At 51.7% G+C, this 22615-nt stretch overlaps 2 protein-coding genes across 8 annotated transcripts in view; one reads left to right on the plus strand and one right to left on the minus strand.

Moving 5' to 3' along the window:
* Nucleotides 1-12046, minus strand: part of PUDP (pseudouridine 5'-phosphatase) — a 374053-nt gene extending 362007 nt beyond the window's left edge. For 3 of the 4 annotated variants that reach the window (XR_008289993.1, XR_008289994.1, XR_008289992.1), the window contains exon 1: nt 11864-12046. Coding sequence is in view for 1 of the 4 variants with exons in the window: in XM_027050621.2 (XP_026906422.2) it covers nt 11864-11933 (70 nt within the window). In the remaining 3 variants the exon portion in view is untranslated. The remainder of the gene's footprint in view (nt 1-11863) is intronic. The other variant, XM_027050621.2, reaches the window with a different exon arrangement.
* Nucleotides 11204-22615, plus strand: part of STS (steroid sulfatase) — a 160414-nt gene continuing 149002 nt past the window's right edge. The window contains exon 1 of one of the 4 annotated variants that reach the window (XM_053202037.1): nt 11204-11434. In XM_053202037.1, the coding sequence (XP_053058012.1) occupies nt 11421-11434 (14 nt within the window). In that variant the 5' untranslated portion in view covers nt 11204-11420. Of the gene's footprint in view, nt 11435-11655; nt 11895-22615 lie in introns of those variants that run through there. The other 3 variants (XM_053202036.1, XM_027050618.2, XM_027050619.2) reach the window with 3 other exon arrangements.

The following is a 22615-nucleotide window of genomic DNA, read 5'->3' on the forward strand; positions in this document are numbered from 1 at the left end:
TCACACGTTAAGATGATGTTAACTGACTTCTCCTGGAACAGTGAAGTGAACTTCAGATTCATCGTTCTTAATCAACTTCATTTATGAGGGGAAAGTGATCGTTGGCTATTCAAAAAGGTTCCATTGGCTAAATCGGACAAGAGAAGTAGTGAACGAGGACATAAAACCTAGTGGCTTTATAAATATGGTTTAATGACCATAAAGGTGTTTAAGTTGATGACAGAAATTGTAAATAGAACCAGAGGCTGTTATGGCCTCTTAGCGGTGATGGTGTAAGCCTAATACATTTGTACACAGAGTAGGCAGAAATTAAATGTTTTGAACTGCTAACGTTAACAGTTGGTATATTTTTAAAACCAAGGTGTAGAGTAGTCAAGTCTGATACACAGGAAGTGGGCCAGAGAGAGAGAGAGAGAGAGAGAGAGAGAGAGAGAATCAGAGACTGAGAAAGGGTTGGGGAGAAAGGGTTGGGGAGAAAGGGTTCTGCCCTAAGGCAGAAATCAGCTCCTGGCAATGTCAGCTGATTCCAGAATGGAGTTCGCCACATTCAGGAAAAGGTGAGCGGGGACATTTGGAACTAAGAAATACACAGGGTGTATCAGGAGGGTTTCCTCCATATGAATGTGGGTACCCACTTTCTACTGATAACCTTCCCACCGAGGGAAATATGTTCCCATTACCCAAGTAACACACACCCAGGCTATATTAGGCCCTGCATTTACAGGCTAGTAGTGTTGATGCAAACGAGGGGTGCCATGGACAGGATCCAGACAGCTGTCCGACCCAAGAGCGAGGCCCAAGGTGATTATTCTGTGAGTAATCAATAATTCATATCTTAGATTCTAAGTTCCCAGCACAAGCCGTCATGATCTCTTTTCTGTACCTGGCAAGTACGTATTAAATATAATTGCACTTAAATGCAGCTGGACTCTGAGCTCCCGCAGGTGAAGTGACACGGTGAGTGTGGTTCTTATGTGGGAAGACAGGACAGAGTCCTTGGCCTTCGGCGGTTGGCAGCCACTGCTTTGGACATAATTAGAGAAGGCGAGTATATAGCAGAGAGGTGCCAGGAGGTCATTAGTTACAGCCCAACGTTTCATTAACAACAGTTAACAACCCTGGAACATCTCAGGGCACACGCCCACGGATATCCCAGGTTCTGTGCCACTTTCTGTTCTCTTACTGGCTGCGCTGTATTGAGAATGCGGGCTGGAGAGAAGCGAGGGGTCCCCTCCCACCGTTTCCTCTCGTCCACGCTCGTCCCCGCCACGCAGGTATACACGGCGGCTATCCACACCACCAGCTACATACTGACTGGGGTTTCTCTGCCGACACACACACACCGCGTCTGGGCACTGTTCTACGTGCTCAGACCCCAACAGTCCACGGAACTGACCTGGCTCCGAACCCCGGTGGACCACATGGTCTAGGAGCCAGGGTTTTGCCCACGGCGCCCTCGGAGCACCGTAAGCAGGCCGCCTGCCCCCAAATACCCACGCGAAGGGACAGACTGGAAGCAAAACCCGCCAGCAAAGATCGCCTGTCGGCAAAGGGCTACTTCCTCACTCTCATCCGGGAGCAGCCTGTAATTGTACTTCGGGGTAGATGCCCTTCCTTGTTCGAGGACTCAGACCCTTTCAAAGCGAATGACAAGCGAATGACAGCGCTTGGCGTGCTCACACATCCACACGGACAGGACCCAAATGGCAGGCTTTGGCACAGGGCTCAGGAGGAGGAATCAGAGGGCCCAAGGGAAGCCCAGAAATGATGAAGGATCCCCACCCGCTCCCCGTAGCAGGTAACACACTGTCCTCCTGGCCCCAAATCAATTTCTTTCTTTGCTATTTCCATGCAAAAGTAAACGAAGCAAATCAAGACGCATAGCAGAACGCGATGGGTGTAGGTCCATTTGGCTGAGTTCCCAGATCCTTCCTTCCTAGACCTACCATCCAGGTCTGTGAGTATGTGCATCACACGGGGGCAGGGGGACGTCCACATGCAAATGTGAAATGTCTTCCGGGTACCAGCACAGTTCAAAGATGGGCCTAGACGGATGGCCATTTCTTGTGGTTCTCTCGGCAGGGTGATGCCTGCCGTAGGCATCTATGGGACTCCCACCCCCGCCCCAACCATGACATCAACGTAAATGTGGCCAGACTTTCAGGCGACTGAAAGTCAACATGTATCCGTGCCTAGAACAGAACTGCTCACTTTTCCAAAGCCTTGTGTCTGCGGTGCTTGGGGACGAGCCCGTGCAATTCTGCCACGGCAGGAGGGAATCCCGGCCACATCTGTCTGCCTCGGTCCCTGCAAACTGTGTCATGAACTAAACTGCCCCTGAACCAGGCTTCTCCTCTTCCTTCCACACCAGCCCTCTGTGTCCTTGTAATGGGCTGCGTGGAGAGTCTCAAACAGATGCATCCACGTCCTGCCTTCCTGGACCCTGTGAATGGGACCTTATTTGGAGAAAGGGTCTTTGCACATGTGATTAAGTCAAAAATCTCAAGATGACATCATCCTGTATTATCTGGGTGTGTCATAAACCCAATGACAGGTGTCCCTTTAGGAAGGAAATGAGAGGCCACATAAGGAGGGAGGCAGAGGTGGGAGGGATGTGGCCCCAAAGCCAGGACTGCGAGAGCCACCAGAAGCTAGGATGGGCGGGACACAGCCCCCGCTACAACCTTGGAGGGAGCACGGCCCCGGCCACACCTGTCTACTTCCGGCCTCCAGAACTGGGAGAGACACGTCAAAGCCACCGGTCTGTGGTGGCGTGGGACAGGGGTCCCGAGACACAAACGCGGTCCTGGTGTCATTCACGGGGACAGCCGGAACAGCCTGCTGGCCGTCTCCACAGAGGGCAGGCCTTAGTCATCTGCATCACCATGTACAGCTTGCCGCAGCACCCTCTGCTCCAGGAAGCCCTCAGGAAGACGGCTCTGTCCTGGGAGCACTTTCCTAGCTCTGTTCCCATCACTCAGCGAGGAACCTCTTCTCCGGTCACACACAGGCCCTTTTGCCAAAGCCCTGCCCTTTTCCATGTGCGCACAGCGTCCTCCCGGCCTAGGGCACGCTCAGCCTGGGCCGCCCTCCACCGAACGTCTTCCTGCGGCTCGGCCACAGAGCGCAGGACCCATCTTCTCTGGGAGGCACCCTGGACTGCTGGCGCATGTCCCGCTCCCGGCTCCCAAGGAAACTGGGTCAGCTGAGCAGATAAATGACACGGCGGTAGCATGGACAACATCTGCCTTCCTGCAGCACATACGCCACCGCACCCCAGACCGTGTCCCCAGAAGCACAGGGGCGGTGAGGTGGGGAGATATCCATGCCCTGCGCCAGTCTCTCTAGCCAGCATTGGCTGGGCAGCTTAGCCAAGCCCGTGGGACCCGTGAACTGAATGAACGCCCTGACCATCTGTCTCCTCGAGCTCTGTGGATCCATCCGATCAGACTTTTCTCCAATCCCTCCTCCACTTAGAACTCTATCCCCAAACAAACCCTCGACAGTGGAAAGTCCCACCCCCACCCCCACCCCAACCCCCAGCCATGTGGATGGACCCAGCTAAGGGCTGGCAGCTTTCAGTCACCTGAACTGGCTTGGACGGCTGGCTTCCTGTATTGTCCAAATGACCCAGTGGGCGACTGTAAATGCCTTTATCAGGCTGCTGCCTTTCGGGCAAGGTCACCACAACTGGTTGAACCAGACTGCAGCAGAGATACGCTGCTGTACCTTCAGGAAGGGACGAGCTCGTCAGGCTGGGACTGGCAGACCCACAAATGACTTACATGTTTGTGTTCTGAGCACGTACCCAAGCGCAAACCTGCAGGGCACAGAACAGGGCACCAGACACAGAACAGGTAGAGCTGACGGTCATGGTTCCCTGCACGAATGCTCTTTCTCTCGGAAGGGGAGTAGGGACCAGTTTGTGGCCACATTTCTCAAAGACATGTATGAACGTTCTAGGTGAAAACTGCTGGTGAGCTCTGTGCTCCCACCAGCACCTTCTTCATCCACTCATTTGCCCCAGGATCCCTGCCCTGTCACCCACGGGAAGAGCACAGTTCCGGAACCACCACTGGTATCAGTGGCGGTCACGGAAGTGCTCTGGATGAATCACTGCCTCGTTCTCTGCTCCGTCCTCTGCAGAAAGGGGAGTGACAGCAGTTAAGTGCGGGCCACCAGCTTGCAGACCTAACTCAGGCACACCGCAGCTCACAAGAGCGCTGAGCACACGGTAAAGGCTCACGAGAGACACCGTGGCTGTGCGAGGAAACCACTGAGAGCCTAAAGAAAGGCACTGGTGGTCAGGAGGGCGTAGAAATGGCTCTGAAGGATTTAGGACTAAGTAAGCACTTGCATGCCTCGGGGCTGGGGCCGAGGGTGAGGAAGAGAAGGTTGGAAGGGACGTCTGAGTGTATGACGTGCATGGCTCAAGGGGACGCTGCAGAAGACCAGGTCGGACAGAGAATTCTGGGCTCCACACTGGGCTAGACACAGTGTGCCAGTGGGGCAGGGCTGACCGATGGTCACTGGGATGAACGCAAGAGAGACCAGAGGGCAGTCCACGGGGGTCAGAGAGTCCTTAAAGCGAGAGCATTCGCTGCAGCCTGGGCTCACGGGCCATCGCCAAGAGAGAGGCGTGCAAGGCGAGTGCTTATGCCCTGTCAGCGTCACTAAACTACAGAAGCCCACCCCTGTTGCTTCCCCAGAATATTTGACGTTGATCAGGAGTCTGGCCCGGCTACCTTGCAGAATGACCTTGCAGTTTGTATTTGTCTGGTTGTATTCACGTAGCATCCCCTTACTTGCTCTTTGACCTTCCCAAACGAGAAAGCGCTCATAGACCCCCAACTGGTGACCACCCAACTGTGAGACAGGTGAGCTGTTCTGGCCGTTAAGGACAGCACATCCTCTACCATGGCACTCGGGCCCTGTCCGGGCACCATCATGGCCCCCACACTGAGTCCAATGGTCTTGGCTTCCATTGGTGACTCCTGTCCAAACCATTCACGGTGGGGACCGTGAAATGCTGATTTCCCTAATTCAACCATGCTTTCCATATTTATTGACTGCATTCTTCAAAAGAGCTGTCTTCCTCCCCACCTCCTCTGTCTTGAGAGGATTATGACATTTCCTTTTTTTTTTTAGAGTATTACAATCTATTTTTTTTTTTTTATCGTTTATTTATTATTGAGAGACAGAGCATGAGCATGGGAGGGGCAGAGAGAGGAGGAGACACAGGATGCGAAGCAGGCTCCAGGCTCTGAGCTGTCAGCACAGAGCCCGACGCGGGGCTCGAACTCACAGACCGCGAGATCATGACCCAAGCTGAAGCCGGACGCTTCACCAACTGAGCCGCCCAGGCGCTCCTAGAGTGTTACGATCTATCGTAGTCATTACTCTCTGGATTTCGTGTCATGCTGCATTTTGCCACTGGGACCCCTCCCTGCATTCTGGCTTAAGACTCATGAATCCTGCTTTGTGGGCTGGAGAAGGGACGTAAACTGTGCAGAACGCACAACTATATCCGCACAGACCCGCCTCTGTAGGAAGTACTAAGTTAACGCTTCCAAAGTGCACAAAGTGCAGCAACTGTATTTGCTGTCCCATCACTCTTGGGTTTCCAAGGAGTCTGAATGCACAGGTCTGAATGCACTTAGATGAAATCCCCTGAAGCCACTCAAGAGATCACGGCACGTGGTCCGGAAGAGGTGGAAATAAACGCACTACAGTTGACAGGCTGCAGACACAGCCCCCCAAGCACACCTATCCTCAGTTCCCGCAAGCGCCCTCTTTTCCGAGTGTGTGCCAACGTGGCCTCGGCGTCCCCTGTAACCACACCGGCCCAGCTTTCTGCCTGATGGTTCCGGTCTTGGAGACACAGAGACACCATGACCACCACCTACACCTGGGCTCTCAGGCTTGAGACCTCCCACCAAAACATCCCGTGTGGCACCAAGGAGGACAAGAGTGAGTTCCACACGTCTTACGAAGACGAGGCTTCTCACGACCAGGGACCAGGGCAACAGAACTGACCACGTGCATCTTCTCCCCAGAAAAGCAACAGGAGCTCTGCGTGTGCTTGCCACAAATGGCTGAGTGCAGCTGACCGCTAAGCATAATTTGTAGGTCATGGGAAACAGAGGGGCAGGTAAGGAGACAGCAGGCACAGACAACCAGACAAACCCAGAACGTAGAACATTGCATAACGTAACCGGCCTTCCCAAAGTCACTATCATGGGGGAAAACAAAGGATGCGATTGGAGGAAGGGGTGAAGCTTTCTGATTTACAGCAGGATAAAGGCACATAAAACTACCATGTGGAACCCAGCTTGGAAAACACTAGAGTATTCTCAGCTGGACCATCGTCCCCTCTATGTTCTAATACAATCATTACGGAGAAGTCTTTTTTTTTTTTTTTTTCCTAAACACAAACTGTCTGCTTGATAAAAATACTCTGTCCTGCTTCAGAAAACATGTTTATCGCTCTCGTATTTCTTCCCCTGGTCTGGTAATGTCCGTTTTTCTTCTTCGCTCCTTCCTGCCCTTGACATACATTCTCCAGGTGACTTCAGCTGAAAGTACTTTCTGTCTCTACCACGCCCTTGCCATGCTTAGTAGCCAGTTACGCACAGAGTCCACTCACCACGTTTTCTGTCCCATCGGGACACTGAGACTAAGAGTAGGGGCTTGCTTGAATGCCACACAGCACCTGGCGCCAGACAAGGATGGGAATGTGAGCAGACAAGGATGAGTGGACGCACGGGTCCGGAATGCACGGATGCACCGCGGGGAGTGCTGAGATTAAGTACAACTAAATAAAAGGGACGATTCAGCTCCTCAGTGAACTACCTACATTTGACACCCCTGGGTACCACGTGTGCTTCCTGTTCGCAGGGCAGACATACAACATTCCCAGGTGACAGGCAGCTGGTGACGGCTTCATGGACCATGCTGGTCTAGGGAGGAGAGATGCGCAAAGTTCTCATCAAAGACACCCCGCTTTTCCTACAGATAAGGGGGGAGGGCGGGATCTCAGGACATGAAAGGGAGGGAAGCCTGATGCTTATTTTGACTCTTGCCCCCAACGTCTCACAGAAGCTCACATGTGCAAACCACGATTTTGCTCTTGTTCTGATTTCGGGTACAGACAGGACAGTCTGCGGCCGCTTGCACAAGGTTTGGTTGGCTCCTGTGTCTCTCCCTGACCACCCACGTGATGTGTGAGATTTTCCAGTACAGCATCACTGATCACAAAGGGGCGTATGCCATGACCTCGCTCCTAGACCTAGCAGGAAAGCAGAATCAAAGGCCGCCCACCGCCCAACCCAGGACCACCAGCAATGCCAACGAAACCGCCCTGCAGGCAGGGGTGTGAGGATGCGACCACCCTCCGCCCGCACAGGGGCCCTCTCCGCACAGACACTCTGCCCGCTGAGACTTAGCTACTGACTACAGACGTCATGGGGAGTTCTGGGTGTGAGGGAGCCAGGGCACAGGGAAGGTGATGTACCTACCCGAAGCTCAGAACTTTGGGTAGAACAGCTGTCCACCTCTACAGAGCTGGCAGGGGGCGGGGAAAAGCTTCTTAAGACAGGACGTGGTACGATTAGTATGTTTTCAACAGAACTCTCCATCCACGTCCTGAGGGCAACTTTAACCAGAGACATCTGCACCAAACAGCCAAGATTGCCCCCACCTATTTTAACACAATTACGTGAAAGTTCTCACAAATCAAATGCTCTAATTACTAGTCACAGGTACTCATGCAGACTTGACGTAGGAAACTCATTTTTAAATGCAATCCACTGTGGTAGGAGACTTTTGTATTTTCCAGTTACAGGCTGTGTCTCAATGCTTTTTCAAACGCCTCCTCCCTAGGTGTGGCCAGGCGTCTTTGTAATGAGTGCTTTGAGGACACTTCTTGGGGGCATCATTTCCCTTGCTGTTTTACACGGCATTAAAAAACCAGGGACCCTGACTGGTACGTTAATCACGGGAATTTAAAAAGAAAAGAATCAGAGTGAAGGGCAAATCATCAGAAAGACAAAAGGGGCCAAAATATCGCCCAACACATTGCTTTTCCAGAAGAAAGGAGGAAAAGAGCAGAAACGGCTTTGTGACAAAGTGCGAGTGCTGTCCTCCCTCGATGATGAGAGTCTGTGAAGCCGCAAACACACACAGTGCGGGGCTGAGCGATGCAGGAGAAGAAGGCAAGGACAGGGCAGGGCCCAGCCGCACTCACAGGGATTGGCTGAATGTTTCCGTCCTACTGCCCGCTGGACAAAAGTCTGTTATCAGCAGGATTCTGCAACCTGGATCTCAATCCCTTCTCAGTTATTCTAGAAAGAGGAGCAGCTGTGGTGGGCGACCGACGACCACCTCTAAGCACAAATTTTAGGTGGACGTGTTTGACCACTAACACCAGGCACAAACTTGGGGAGGACGCAGTTCAGATCTACTAGAAAGTGTCACCGATGGGGACAGTTTAGCAGCATCGGCCCATACTTGGTTTGCTTTGTTAGCAGTGGCCAGTTTTCTCCAACATGGTCTAGAGTCCACTCTTCCCAAAGGGTCCTTCCCCAGACCCCCAGCAGCATCTTATTCCAAAGTGAGAAACGCAGAGTCTGCGCTGCCTTGGGCGTGGGCTCTCCTCAGCTGCAAGGCCTTGGGCGTGGGCTCTCCTCAGCTGCAAGGCCTTGGACTGCCCTCCGAACTTCAGCTGACTTCTCTGCAAGGACGGAAGGAACCCAAGTCTCACCTACCAAGGAGAGCTAAAGCCTGAGCACGTGCGGTCAGCTCCCAGGGGAGCAGGGCAGAAAGAACGTGAATGTACCAGAGCACGGCTGCCCCCACACCCAGCACAAGACCCCAGGGCACACAGCCAAGGTCGGGGGTTCCAAAATGTAGAGCATGCTATGCGATGATTATCTCCAGCCAACGGGGATGCGTGTGCGTAGGGAGGCATCTTGACAATGCTTTGTTCGGCCCTACCTTCCTGAGGAAGTGTCACAACCCCAGTAGGGTCCAGATGATAGGGCACCACTGAGAAAAGAAGCTCCGGTGTCCACTTAAAAAAAATCTCATACGTGTTACGCAGGTCCGTTGGTCATGTGTGTTTTAGCGTTGCTGTGGGACATTTTATGCAGGTCCTATTTCTACGAGCACTGCTCTGCACAGCAAATTTCCTGTTTGCTAAAAACGACAGGCTTCCCCCCCGCCCCCCACTTTGGTCCTAATTTCAGTTTTTTACGAACCGGATAATCTTCCCCATCCAGAAGGCGAGACACTATTGAATACCTGTCATCTTCCTTCGAAATCTTGTCGTGGTTGATAAACAATTTCAGTCCCTTCTCCTCTTTCTCTAAATGGCATCTGAGAGACAAAATTATTACCTAGATCATAGTTGATTATTACCTTGTGTCAACAAAAACAGAATCCAAAAGTGTCGTTTCTATTGCAAAGGACAACAGTGTCATCCATTTCAAACGTCCGAAATAGTACCTGGGTGTGGTCAACCTTTCCACAAAAATTTCTATTTACTTCCTCATTCTCCTCTGATTAAACAAGCCTCCCCGCAGATATCAGCATTGCCTCCTGAAACTAATTGTTTTGAACCGTATTTCCCTGAGCACAGCAGTACAGGAGGCTAGGCTGACAAACGGAACTTGCAGGGGAAAATGCATTCACCGTGCTAACAAACCTACCGCAAAAGGACTGGTTACAAATGGACAGCACAGTGTGCTGCAAACAGCAGACACACTGAATGAACTACACCAGCATAACTGACCAGACTGCACGAGACAGAGCAGTACATTTTGGAAAGCAGTGTCTTATACGAGACATTTTGTAAAAAGAACGGAACGAGTGAATTTCTGAGGAAGTTCTGCAAAGCCTTACTACCTCAAAGCAGAGCGAAACCTGAAAGAAGGGGCAGACACTAAGAGGGAAAAAAACCCAAAAAGGGCCATGTCTTATCTTCCCAAAGGACACTAATCCTTGCTTCTCTGACCAGTTCAAAGGCTTGGATGACAGTTGCAAAGGGCAAACCATTTCGCTTGGTGTAACTGGCAAGTGGAGACCCCTGCTCGTAACTGCTCCTGCAGGTCCCGTGACAGAAGCCACATTCCTGGCTTCAGGGAGCAGCTATGTTTGCATCGGGAGTCGGAGGTAAGCATGCAGCTCATTTAGAAATTTAATAAATTACATTTTAACGAGACCTCTCAGTTTGCATTAATACTCATGAGACTCCCAGAACAGTTCTTTGGGCCTTTCATTAGAGGATAAGGAATTTATTTGACAACTTAACTTCTTGACCACCTGAGCAGGAAAAGTCCTGTCTACCAATGATACTTATGAATCCCAGAAGGTTTCTGAAATGGAGTCATTTCAGATTTAGGAGCTACATGCACTGTTCTCTGCAATTGATGACCTCTATGGGGATTTACTTATTTATTTATTTTATACATTTACGGGAATTAATCTGGTTTCAAAGTGCCTGTTTCTATTCTGTGGCTTAAAAAAAAAAAAAAAAATCAGTCTTATTACTACTGAATCACCTAGCAATAGGACCAGTGCAGAGGGCGAGGAGGGGTGCGGGGGGGGAAAGGACGTCATACTCACCGTTTAAGATGAACACATCATTTATATTTAGAATCAGATCGATCTGGAATCATTCCTCAGCTTTGTTCCTTATCCACTGTGTGACCTTGGGCAAGTGACTTAACCTCTCTGAGTTGTATTGTTTATTAGTGAATGCACATATCCTCCTCTACAGGGTTCTAGGCTACGAGCCCCTTAATGTATGCACACCTCCACCAGGTCAGCAGCCCATGTAAATTATGCAGGCATTTTTACAGTTCTGTGAGGGCTTCTGGAGGCTATGAGGTCAGAACACAGTAACTTAATACTGTTACGCAACAGGATGTGGAGGCTTTGGGTAGCCCTCAGGACAGTTCCCTCCGCATTTACGCACTGGGTGTTTGTCTTCTCTGAATTCTACCTGAACTTTTCACGGCAGGTGAACTTCCTGATGAGCATGGATTTCTCAGTCGAACCCCAGAGAGAGCACGTTGTAGAAAGATTGATAATCCCTGTGCTTTATCCAACTTTCAGGCCCTTGGGCTCAAAAGCACGGTGGGGTGGAGTTCTTGCACAGCCAAGCCCCTCCCCAAGTGATGCCGGAGCCGCAGGTCACTCCGGGCAGCCTGGCCACTTAAGAGGACTCGTCCACCTCCGCAGTCCGGCCATTTGAGGCTGGATAATGTGTCGTGGCGTGGGGCGCTCCGGTGCACCGCGGGAGCCCCAACAGCACGCCCGGCCTCTAGCCCCCCCACCCCGGATTCCAGCAACATCCCCCTCTACCTAGGTGCCCCCCAACGCCTCCAGACGTTCCGGTTTGAGGACCCCTGCCCGGTGGGATGCTACAAGCAAGGTGCGTGCACCTCGGCGCCCACGCCGACGGCCCCCGGGAGCAGGCCGGCAGGGACCCACCAGGCTGATGCGCACGTGGGGAAACTGAGGCAGGGCGGCGCTCCCGGCAAGCACAGCGGGAAGGACCCTTCACTCCCGCGCGGTGGTCTCCGAGCGCCGCCCCCACGCGCGCTGCCCCCCCCCCGCACACGCACTCCGTCCCCACGCGCGGCGCGGCCACCGGAAGTAGTGCCCCGGGCGGCGTCGACACTTCAGCCCCGCGCGCGGCCGGCCTGACATGGCCCCGGCGCTCCCGCCGCCGCTGCCCGCCTGGGGGTCCCAGACTCGGCCCCGCCGCCGCCCTCAGGCCTGAAAGCCTGCGCCCCCTCTACTCCCACCGCCCGCGTCCTCCCCGGACAGCCCTCGCGGGTGGCGGCCGCAGGCTACCCACCAAGAAGGAGACCGTCCATGTCAAAGAGCAGGTGGGTGACGGGCCGCGGCGGGGGCACGGAAGCCGCCATTGTGCCGGCGTCACGGCCAGGTAGGGGCGGAGAGAGGTGCGCGCGCCCGCCGCCCCGCGCCCGCGCGCCCCAGGCCTCCGCGCGAGCCCGGAGCCGCTCTGCGCACGCGCGCCCCGAGCCTCCGGGCCCTGAGCCGCTTCCGTGCACGCGCGCGCCGAGCCACCCTGCACGTCCCGAGCCGCACTGCGCACGCGCGCCTCTGGCGGTCTCTGGCGAGTCATCGAGTGCGCGCTCCGAGCCGCGCACGCGCGCTTCCGTCTCTCCTCTGTGTCGCGCGCGCGTCTAAGAGGGTCACCCAGTCTCTGCCGAGGAGCCGGGATGCGGCACGGGCGGGCACGAGTTTGGCCGCATGCACCCCCGCAAACGGGGCAGCGCAGCGACGACCTGCCGATGTGGGGGCAGATGCAGGACGAGATTGGAAAGGGCGGGAGGACGGAGGGAGAGCCTCGAAGGACGGTCCCTGGGGCAGTTGCGGGGAGGGCCGTAGAGGTGCTCAGGCGGGCATCACCGCGAGCCACCCGGTAAACGTGGAGCCAGATGGCCTGGTTATGTAGCTGTCCGAGCCCTGATTGGTCGTCCCGGGACCCTCGCAGATTTCCCCTTTCTGTTTCGCGCGCCAGCCGCCCCTTGGGCCCCGCCTGGCGCATGCGCAGGCCAGTGGGTCTGTCGGGTCTGCGGTCCCCCTGGCTTCATCACCGGCAGAGCATCCCCAGCTGGTGCGTCCTCCCAAAATCAGCCGAAAACGATCAGATAGGAAACGGAGGAAGCAAAATTAGGGATGTGCCTTGCCGCCTTCGCCTGCTCATGCTTCACCTGCCTTTGTGGCTCTGAGGTTTTTTGTTTTTCTAAACCTTTTGCATTCTTTCTGAATGCAACCTGGAAATTTTTTTTTTTCTTTTTGGCCACTCTCAAAGATACCTTTATGTGTCCGTTTCTGTTTAGTGTTGGTGGCGTTGCATATGCATATTTAAGCATAAGGATAGGGCCTCTTTAAGGAAGCCAAAGTTAGAAAGTTCCAGAGACTGTAAGACCTTAAGGATGTATTTCTGGTGAAGTTCCAAAGGTCCGGTGTGACTTGCGTGGATTGGGTAAGCGGAGCAAGATGATAGACAAGGAGTCTCTGTACCTCGCTTTCCTTGGGCATGAAAGATGGATGTTTAAGGAGACACGCGGGTCAAGCAATCCCTTAGTACTAGCAAATAGTATATATTCAGTTAATTCGTGTCTTTTAGAGCTGTTGCTGTGACAGGTTATGATTTCTTTTTGAGGACAGAGAAGGCAGTTCAGTTAGTGAGGGGACTGTGCTCAGCTGCTGTAACAAAGAGGCTGGGTGGCCTGAACACCACACATATGTTGCTTACAGTTCTGGAAGCCAGGGGTTGGAGAACAAACAGCCAACAGGGGTCAATGCCTTCGGAGACGTTGAGGACAGGATTGTTCCGGGCCTCTCCTTGGCTTGTACATGGTCTTCTTGTGTCTTTATATCATCTCTCTGGGGGTCTGTTTCTGTGTCCAAATTTCCCCTTTGTGTGACGACTGCAGCTATAAGGGACTACCTATCCTAATGACCACGTTTTAATTTGATTATCTATGTAAAGACTCTGCCTTCGAATAAGATGATCTTCTGAGCCTCCTAGGGGTTAGGACTCCAACATTGTATGTGTAATATATAGACACACGTGTATACGTCACTGCAGCTGCAGAGGGACAGGGGGTCGTGTGGACTTCTCTCCACAGATGTAAAAATGTGATTCAAATGATTTTTTCTTTGAATTTTATATATCTCTTGGATATGACGGAAGATATCCCTTCATTTACAAAAACAAAAGAAAAAAAAAAACCCAGAAACAGATCCCAAGAACCGCCGTGTTTGTGACAAGCTAGATTGGGGGGGAAAAAAATGAAAACAGGTTCACACCTGAAGTGGTTTCTATGCATGTAACTAAATGCACTTTGATGCTTCTTTTCCTAACAAAGATAGAAACAGAGCTTCTGGGAAGAGAGAGAGGATGAATTTCCTTTCACAAATTACAATTTATGTTTGCAAAATTGTGTTTTCCCCGTGGGATGATGTCTTACTTTTCCCGACAAGTTTAAAATGCGGCAGACGATCCAATCAGCTGTAGTGCGGTGGCGTCCAAAACACATCCACAAGTGATCGTACAGATTGAAAATCAGGATCCTCTCCCACACAATGAACATGCATGCTAAAGCAAAAACGATAGATATGTCTCAGCTTATCTCAGCTTCCTCGTCTTGCTGTCTTGCTTTTTCTGTCCGTGTGTTTGCTCTCTGTGTCATATCTGGAAAGGCGCTTGTCGTCCAAGTCCCGTTTGGAAACCCACCGAGCCCTGTGGTTCACCCTGGGCGGCTCTCGTTTCCTTCCCTGGCTCTGACCCGGTCCCGGGGAGCCTGAGGCTGGTGGATGGTGCCCTTTCTGCAGGTTGCCTGTGCGGGGCCCTGCAGCAGCTGGGGGGGGGGCAGGGCTGGGTCTCAAAGAGATGTGTGGAGGGAAGCCTTGAGGGACACTGGAGGTCCCTGTTGGCAGCACTAGCAAGCCTGGGGAGAGTTTGGAGAGCCCAAGGCGCGCTCTCCCACTGCAAGGTTCCTTGCACGGCTTAACATTCCTTTAGCTGGAGAACTGGCCTGGGAGTGGCTTCAGACATAACGATGGAGCAGTGAAGGGCATATATCAAAGTACGCGTATCTTTTCACATATGCGTGCGCAAACATATACTTTTGTACTTTATTATATGTTGTGTGTGCTTTATATTCTTTATGGATTGGTACGCATCTGTGCGTCAAGTCTGTTAAGTTATATGTAGTTTTTTGTATTCAGTAAGATCAAACTGTAAACAGCACACGGTAAGAAAAACTTAAGCACCCAAGACCTCCCGAGTGAGTCCTAAGGGTAGTGGACTGTCTCTGTCAGAGATTTATAAATTCTTGGTGGACATTGCAGATGGGAGACCCTTCCTAAGAGGATGCTAGTCTGTTCTGGCCGCTGGAACAAAGTGTCACAGACGGGGGTGCTTAGACAGCAGACATTTGTCCCTCACAGTTCTGGAGGCCCAAAATCAAGATCAGGATGCTGAAGGATTCGGTTCCTGCTGACAGCCTGCTTCTTGGTTCATAGGTGGCTGTTTTGTCTCTCTGTCCTCATGTGGGTGGGGGTGGGGGCTCTGGTGCCTATTCTTATAAGCTCAGTAATCCCATCATGGGGGGGCTCCATCATGATCTCATCAAAAGCTGGTTAATAATTATATTAATATGTCACACGTGTATGTTGTGAAGTCTAGACATTACTGCATGTGTTTTATACATGGTATATATTTAGTAAATTAAAAAAAAATTTTTTAATTTATTTTTGAGAGAGATAGAGCACGAGTGGGGGAGGAGCAGAGAGAGAGAGGGAGACACAGAATCTGAAGCAGGCTCCAGGCTCTGAGGTGTCAGGACAGAGCCCGATGTGGGGCTCGAACTTGTGATCTGTCAGATCATGACCTGAGCCAAAGTCTGACTCTTAAGCGACTGAGCCACCCAGGCGCCCCTATATTACTTTAGTAAATTAGCAGAACCCAAGAGGGGGTCCTGGGAACCTCGAATCTATACCAGCTCCATCAGAGGCTCTGGTGACAACCTCTCCTTGCTAGGGCCATCTAATTTGATGGTAGCAGGAACAGCGTTGGAGACTTCCCTGTGACTTCCCCTGTGAGACCCGACGCTGACTCCAGGTATGTGTGTCAGCATTGGGTTTAACTGCAGGACACCCACCTGGTGTTACATTTGTGCGAAAACCCACAAATAGGCATTGGTGTCAGAATTGTGCTCTCCAGTGTCTTCCCTCCAAGTACCGCCCCACTGGAGATTCAGGCTTCATCCTATGAATTTTGGGGGGGAGGAACCCCCAACACCCAGTCCATCGTAGAGTGTTACCATTTCCTTTGCCATCCAGTTATATTCAGGTTTGATAACTCACGCCCTTCGTTACTTGGCTGGGGACAGATGACTGAACGCGCTGGTTTATGGCTGTAACGATCACCTAGACATGCCTCCGAAGACTGGAAGGCAGCCCTGTGTAGACCTCCATACCGCAGTGTGCACGCGGGTTTGTTTTCCCTCCGAGGTGGGCGTGACCCAGATAACACAGCAAGGGAAGGCTCATGCATGTTCGAGGAGACTTTAAGGTGGCTTCCCGGGCCCTCGCGTGTGCATAGAGATGCAGTGAAGTAAAGTGCAGGAACCGCTCGCCTGCATACCCCTGGTCCGGCATCGTCCCCTCCCCACCCCCCCCCCCCCCCCCCCCCCGTGCTCTGTTGATATTTGGGGCAGGGAAAGTTGACGTGGGCCGAATCATGATTTCCAAAAGTCACGGGGTCAAGTCCCAGCCCCCAGCACCTCAGAATGCGGCCGAATTCAGAGACAGAACCACTCGCCTGCATACCTGGGCTTCTAGCCCGTGGTACTTAGTGATGGCAGACGTAGCAGATGGGCGCAATCCTTCTGTGTGGTGGGGGCCGTCCTGTGCGCCGTAGGTTTTTAACAGCATCCCTAGTCTCCCAGTAGATGCCAGCAACACCTCCCAGTACTTGTGTCTGTCCGTCTGTGTCTGTCTGTCTACCTATCCATGAAGCCGTCCCTCCAGCCGCACATCGATCCACGCATGCACACACACATATGCGTGCACACAGCCTGGCGTCCCGTTCTGGAGTCCAGCCGCGTAGGGAAGCAGGAGGGCAGGTTCCGATGTTCAGAAGTTCTGGCCCGTACATGCAGTACCTTTCAGCCTAGGTAGACTCCCGTCGACTGCAGGAACTCACGACCCCGTGGGAAGAGCTCGCTGACCGGGGATTCGAGAGGGAGAACGCGGAGAACCCGCTCCCTGTACCGCTAAGAAATCTCACGAGTTCATTCTTAGAACAAAAACATGTGGCTGGCCTGGGAGTTGGGAACTGGGGGCCCCTCGCGGGGGAGGCCTTGGGTTTGCTTCTCTCCCTGCTCCCCTGGTTTCTGCATAAGCCAGGCAGCCCTGGACTGAGGCTTGAGCTCCGTGAATGGCTGACCTAGCCGCTCATGGCGTCTTTCCTCTGGGATGTGGTTGGTTGGTTTGTGGAGAGGGCCGAGACTGTTGACCTTCTTGGCCCTCAGAGTACAGTGGCAAGGACTCACCTCCGCGAGAGAAGCCAAGCTTCCTCCCGGCACCGGAAGACAACTGAGGTGGCCCACGGCACAGCAGTGTCAGCCTCACGTGGGGTCTGGCCACCAATGCAGAACCGGAGGCCCCACCCAGACCTACTGAATCAGCCGGGTGGCCGAGGCCACTGACCCCCACCTGGGGTATGTGGGGCACTGCACTGTGGTATGGGAGTTCCACCTGGTATGAGGATCTCTGGTGGCGATTATTTTTATGTGAAAGTGTAGGAAACATGCCAGAGCTTGTTAGGGTCTGTTATCTGCGTGGACGCTGGTGGGTGAGCCCCACGGTGGGTGGTCACGTATCCCGGTCAGCTTTCCCAGTGTCTTGGGAGACGACAAGTGGGTGGGATCCGTGCCTTTGACTTATTTTACTTGAATTCAGGTTAAGGCAATGTGTGTTTTAGGGTTAAATGCATTCACGGGTTATTTATTTCATTTATTTAAATGTCTGTTTACCTTGAGAGACAGAGCATGCAGATGAGCAGGGGAGGGGCACAGAGAGAGAAGGAGGATTGCAAGCAGGCTCTGCGTTGTCAGCACAGAGCCCAACGTGGGGCTTGACCCCATGAACCACAAGATCATGACCTGAGCCGAAATCAAGACTTGCATTCTTAACTGACTGAGCCCCCAAGGCGCCCCTATTTGTTTCACTTTTAAACCGACCCTCACAAAATGGAAAAAGGGCTTAAAGAAATTTCTATCAGGGAAGTGAAATGCCAGTCCATGTTAATGACAAGGAAACGTAACTTCCAGCATGAACTTCAGAGCACTCACGAATGAGAAAAAACACACATCGCATTGGTACATAAGTCGATGTCACTCATCTAAAACGGTATGTATACGGGGCGCCTGGGTGGCTCAGTCCGTTCAGCATCTGACTTCGACTCAGGTCACGATCTCACGGTTCGTGCATTCGAGCCTCACGTCAGGCTCTGTGCTGACAGCTCAGGCTGACAGCCTGCTTCAGATTTTGTGTCTTCCTCTCTCTCTGCTCCTCTCCCGCTTGCTCGGTCTCTCTCAAAAATAAATAAAAACATTAAAAAAATAAAATAAGATCAAATTGTATCTTACAGAGAGGATGAATGCTCAAACATTGGGGAGATTGAAGTGCGTGGTCAAACCCTAGCCTGTTTTTCTCTCTGCCTGGGTGACTGGACATGACCATGGACATCTGAGGGAGGGGCCTGAGGTTCATTGTGCCCCCCTGATAGGAGCCTCGTTCACCACTGGGATCCATGGCACTACACAAGGTCTCCTGCCCTCCCCCTCTCCCTCTTACCTTCCATCTCGTTTTCTTTTGTTTTGTTTTGTTTTGAGAGAGAATGCGTGCACACAGATGCACCACACGCACAGTTGCACAAGTGGGGGAGGGTCGGGGAGTTAGAGGGACAGAGAATCCCAAGCAGGCTCTGTGCTGACGGCAGACGGCCCCATATGGGGCTCGAACTCATGAATCCTGAGATTGTGCCCTGAGCTGAATTCAGATGCTTCACAAACTGATCCCCCCGGGCTCCCCCTCATTTTAAATTCTCTCCCTCTTGATGTTTGCCTCTGACTTTATCCTGTGGCAGGGGGCCCTCCCTTCAGGACAGGTTAGGGGTAGGTGTGCCCATGGTGGATGTGCCTGATGATGCTAGAGCAGACACCATTAACTCATTTATGTATAAGAATGATTAACCACTTTCCCAGTGAGGTTGTTGAGATGGTTTATAAAGTAGCGAGCATGTCCCAGTCGCTGGGGAGGCCTGGTGGCTTTTACTACACATGTTATGAAACAGCAAGCCAATTTTAACCGCGAACACCCAATGATTCTTTAATGTGGACCCTGAGCACCTGTCTTGTGTAAACATCGCTGAACACTGAGTGGGGCCCCATGCATCTTGTATAAACTGCCACAGAGGATCAAAGCCTTCCCGACCAGCCAGCAGTGTTATCAGAGGAGCTGGATGCAAGGTGTGTGCTCTCACAGGTGAGGCTGAGGACAGAGTCTGTCCTTGGGGAGGAGATTCAGCACGGGGAGGGGGGGGGGGGCCCGGGCACCCCTCCTGTGATCTGGGGGGAAGAGACAGAAGGAAGCAAGATGCCAGCATCCCCAGGCGGCTCAGTCAGTTAAGTGTCAGGTCAGACTCTTTGTTTTGGCTCAGGTCGTGATTGTCAGGTTCCGTGGGTTCAAGCCTCGCATCTGGCTCTGCGCTGGCAGCTCGGAGCCTGCTTGGGATTCTCTGTCTCCTCTCTCTGCCCCTCCTCCACTTGCAGTGTCTCTCTCTCAAAATAAATGGATAAACTTAAAAAAAAGATAATCTTTTAAGAAAAGTAAAAAAGAAACACCGTATATATATTTTTTTCTTCCCTTGTGCAGTTTATTTTTTTTTAATTTTTTTTTAACGTTTATTTATTTTTGAGACAGAGAGAGACACAGCATGAACGGGGGGAGGGTCAGAGAGAGAGGGAGACACAGAATCTGAAACGGGCTCCAGGCTCTGAGCGGTCAGCACAGAGCCCGACGCGGGGCTCGAACTCCTGGATCGCGAGATCATGACCTGAGCCGAAGTCGGATGCTTAACCGACTGAGCCACCCAGGCACCCCTTCCCTTGTGCAGTTTAGATGCAAATCCACAAGGGCAGTGCTGGGGAGGAAGAATTTTACTCTGCCCTTCGTAGATTCTTCCAGCTGGTCTGAGAGTTAAATTGACATGAGACCTATTAACAGGAGAAAATCAAATTTAATTTCGTAGGTACAGGAACACCACATACGTGAGGGGTTCCAGGTCAGAAAGGCAAAACGAGGTATCTATGCCATCCTGAGCTAAGGCGTGGGATGGTGTCCTCAAAGGAGAAGGCAAATCATGGTGCAGTAAGAACATGTTCAGTAATTAGATGTTTGCCCTGCCACACAGATGGGCACTCAGATAAAATTCATCTCTGATAACAACTCTAATTCTGAGAAAGAGCCCTAGTTTAGATCCTTGTAGGTGGTTATGGGAGGGGTGAAAGCTGCTCTTGAGCCTGCGAGGTCTTGTCCCTCTCCAGCTCTAAACAGTCCCTGTGCCAAGCTGACCCACTCTGGGGAGGCTTGCTCGGAACCCCTTCAGCAGCATCAGCAGTGCCTGACTGTGACCTTAGTAAAGTAGCAGCTCTTACCCTAGTCAGCCCCAGAGAAGCAGGTGTCCCCCTTTGCCAAGCTCCACCCTGCTCCTGGACAAACTGCAGCGAAGCAGATGGCAGGTGGGAGCAGACAGCTGGCTGCTCTGCCTCCTCCTCTCCCTCCCCAAGCAGACAGGAGCCTGGAGGCGCCTGGGCGGCTCGGTTGGTTGAGCACCTGACTTCGGCTCAGGTCATGATCTCACGGTTCGGTTCATGAGTTCAAGCCATGCATGGAGCTCTCTGCTGTCAACACGGAGCCTACTTCGGATCTTCTGTCCCCGTCTCTCTGCCCCCGTCTCTCTGCCCTGCCCCTACCCTGCTCTTACTCGCTCTATCTCAAAAATAAACATTAATTTTTTTTTTTTTAAAAGAAGACAGGAGCCAGGAATGGGCATGTGCCAAACCATCCTTGCCAAATCCGTCAGTCACATGTTGTCTAGAAGGACTGTTCCTGGGGTCAGTGGTGGTCTTTTCACTTTTTTTTTTTTTAACACAGTATTTCCCAAACACGTCACACACGCACTGTTGAAAAAGGAAGTAATACGTGTTAACTTCCATTAGGTTGGGTCCATCCCAGCACACTTTTAGAAATGCCAGGCTGCTGTTATGATTACAGTCCAGGAAGACTACAAAATCCTAACCACAGCTGTCCTGAAGCAATCTTTTAGTATGAGTTTGGGATCTGAGCACGTCAATGGGACACCCAACACGTTGAGATAGCAGAATAAATCTACATAGTAAAACTGTACAGAATGACAATCTTAAGTACCTCCCAGAATGAAGATTCTAACAATCTTTTTTTTTTTAATTTTTTTTTCAACGTTTATTTATTTTTTTTGGGACAGAGAGAGACAGAGCATGAACGGGGGAGGGGCAGAGAGAGAGGGAGACACAGAATCGGAAACAGGCTCCAGGCTCTGAGCCATCAGCCCAGAGCCTGATGCGGGGCTCGAACTCACGGGCCGCGAGATCGTGACCTGGCTGAAGTCGGACGCTTAACCGACTGCGCCACCCAGGCGCCCCAAGATTCTAACAATCTTAAGAGCAATGGGATGTGTGTGTCTACAGACACACATATTTATGGTACGTACATAAATAATCTAGTGTGTGTGTGTGTGTGTGTGTGTGTGAGTTTTTTTAAAAGTAATCTCTGTGCCCACCATGGGGCTTGAACTCATGGCCCCAAGATGAAGAGTTGCATGCTCTCTTGACTGAGCCAGCCAGTTGTGTGTGTGTGTGTGTGTGTGTGTGTGTGTGTTTTATTTTGAGACAGAGACAGAGACAGAGAGCGAGCAGGGGAGGAGCAGAGAGAGAGAGAGAGAGAGAGAGAGAGAGAGAGATTCCCAAGCAGCCTCCATGCTGTCAGCTCAGAGCCCAATGCGGGGCTGGGATTCACAAACCATGAGATCATGACCTGAGCCGAAACCAAGAGTCAGACGTTTAACCAGGTGAGCCATCCAGACACCCCTTAAGAAACTGGAGGAAAGATGTATATAATTTAAATATGTTTAGCTTCCATATACGCAGATGCGTATAAGTAATATATGCATTTATGGTTTTTAGAAACTGATGAATAAAATTCATTACATAGCATTTTAAACAGACTTGATTTACACATACACATGCATTGAGTATGTAAATAGATATGTGTGTGGCTTTCAGAAACTTAAGAGGAAAGTTTTTTTGTATATAATGTGTATGTATGTATACGTAAAATAGCACAGACTTGAGAGTGGTATAATATTTTACAATATTTTGTTCTTTTGTGGCCACACTTCAAATGAATATGTATGTTGGCTGCCACTGTATTTCACATGTAAGGAGTAACACTTAAAAAGAATGTATTTCTGGGGCGCCTGGGTGGCTCAGTCAGTTAAGCATCCGACTTTGTCTCAGGTCATGATCTCATGGTTCATGAGTTCGAGCCCCACATCGGGGTCTGTGCTGACAGCTGGGAGCCTGGAGCCTGCTTCGGATTCTGTGTCGCCCTCTCTCTCTGCTCCTCCCCCCTTTGCTGTCTCCATCCCTCAAATAATGAATAAACGTTCAAAAAAAAAAAACATTTAAAAGGATGTATTTCAGCTCTGTTTCCCAGGGCCATTTCCACTACTCTGCATGAACCTTAGAGGCAATCAGTTCCTGTGAGTCCTTCCTCCTGGAGTAGACCACAATGCCATTGTAGGGAAGGTGACATCCAGGACTTAGCTTGGGGTTTAATGATAAAGCTTCAAACCCTGGAATGCGTTCTGCCAAAGAGAAGGTCACGATTAGTGCACAGGGCTAGTCACCACTGAGAAGTACATGGTAATGGGATACCATAAGTTACCAAAAGCGCCTCCTGG

The sequence above is a fragment of the Acinonyx jubatus genome, chromosome X (genome assembly GCF_027475565.1).
Source record: "Acinonyx jubatus isolate Ajub_Pintada_27869175 chromosome X, VMU_Ajub_asm_v1.0, whole genome shotgun sequence".
NCBI lineage: Eukaryota > Metazoa > Chordata > Mammalia > Carnivora > Felidae > Acinonyx > Acinonyx jubatus.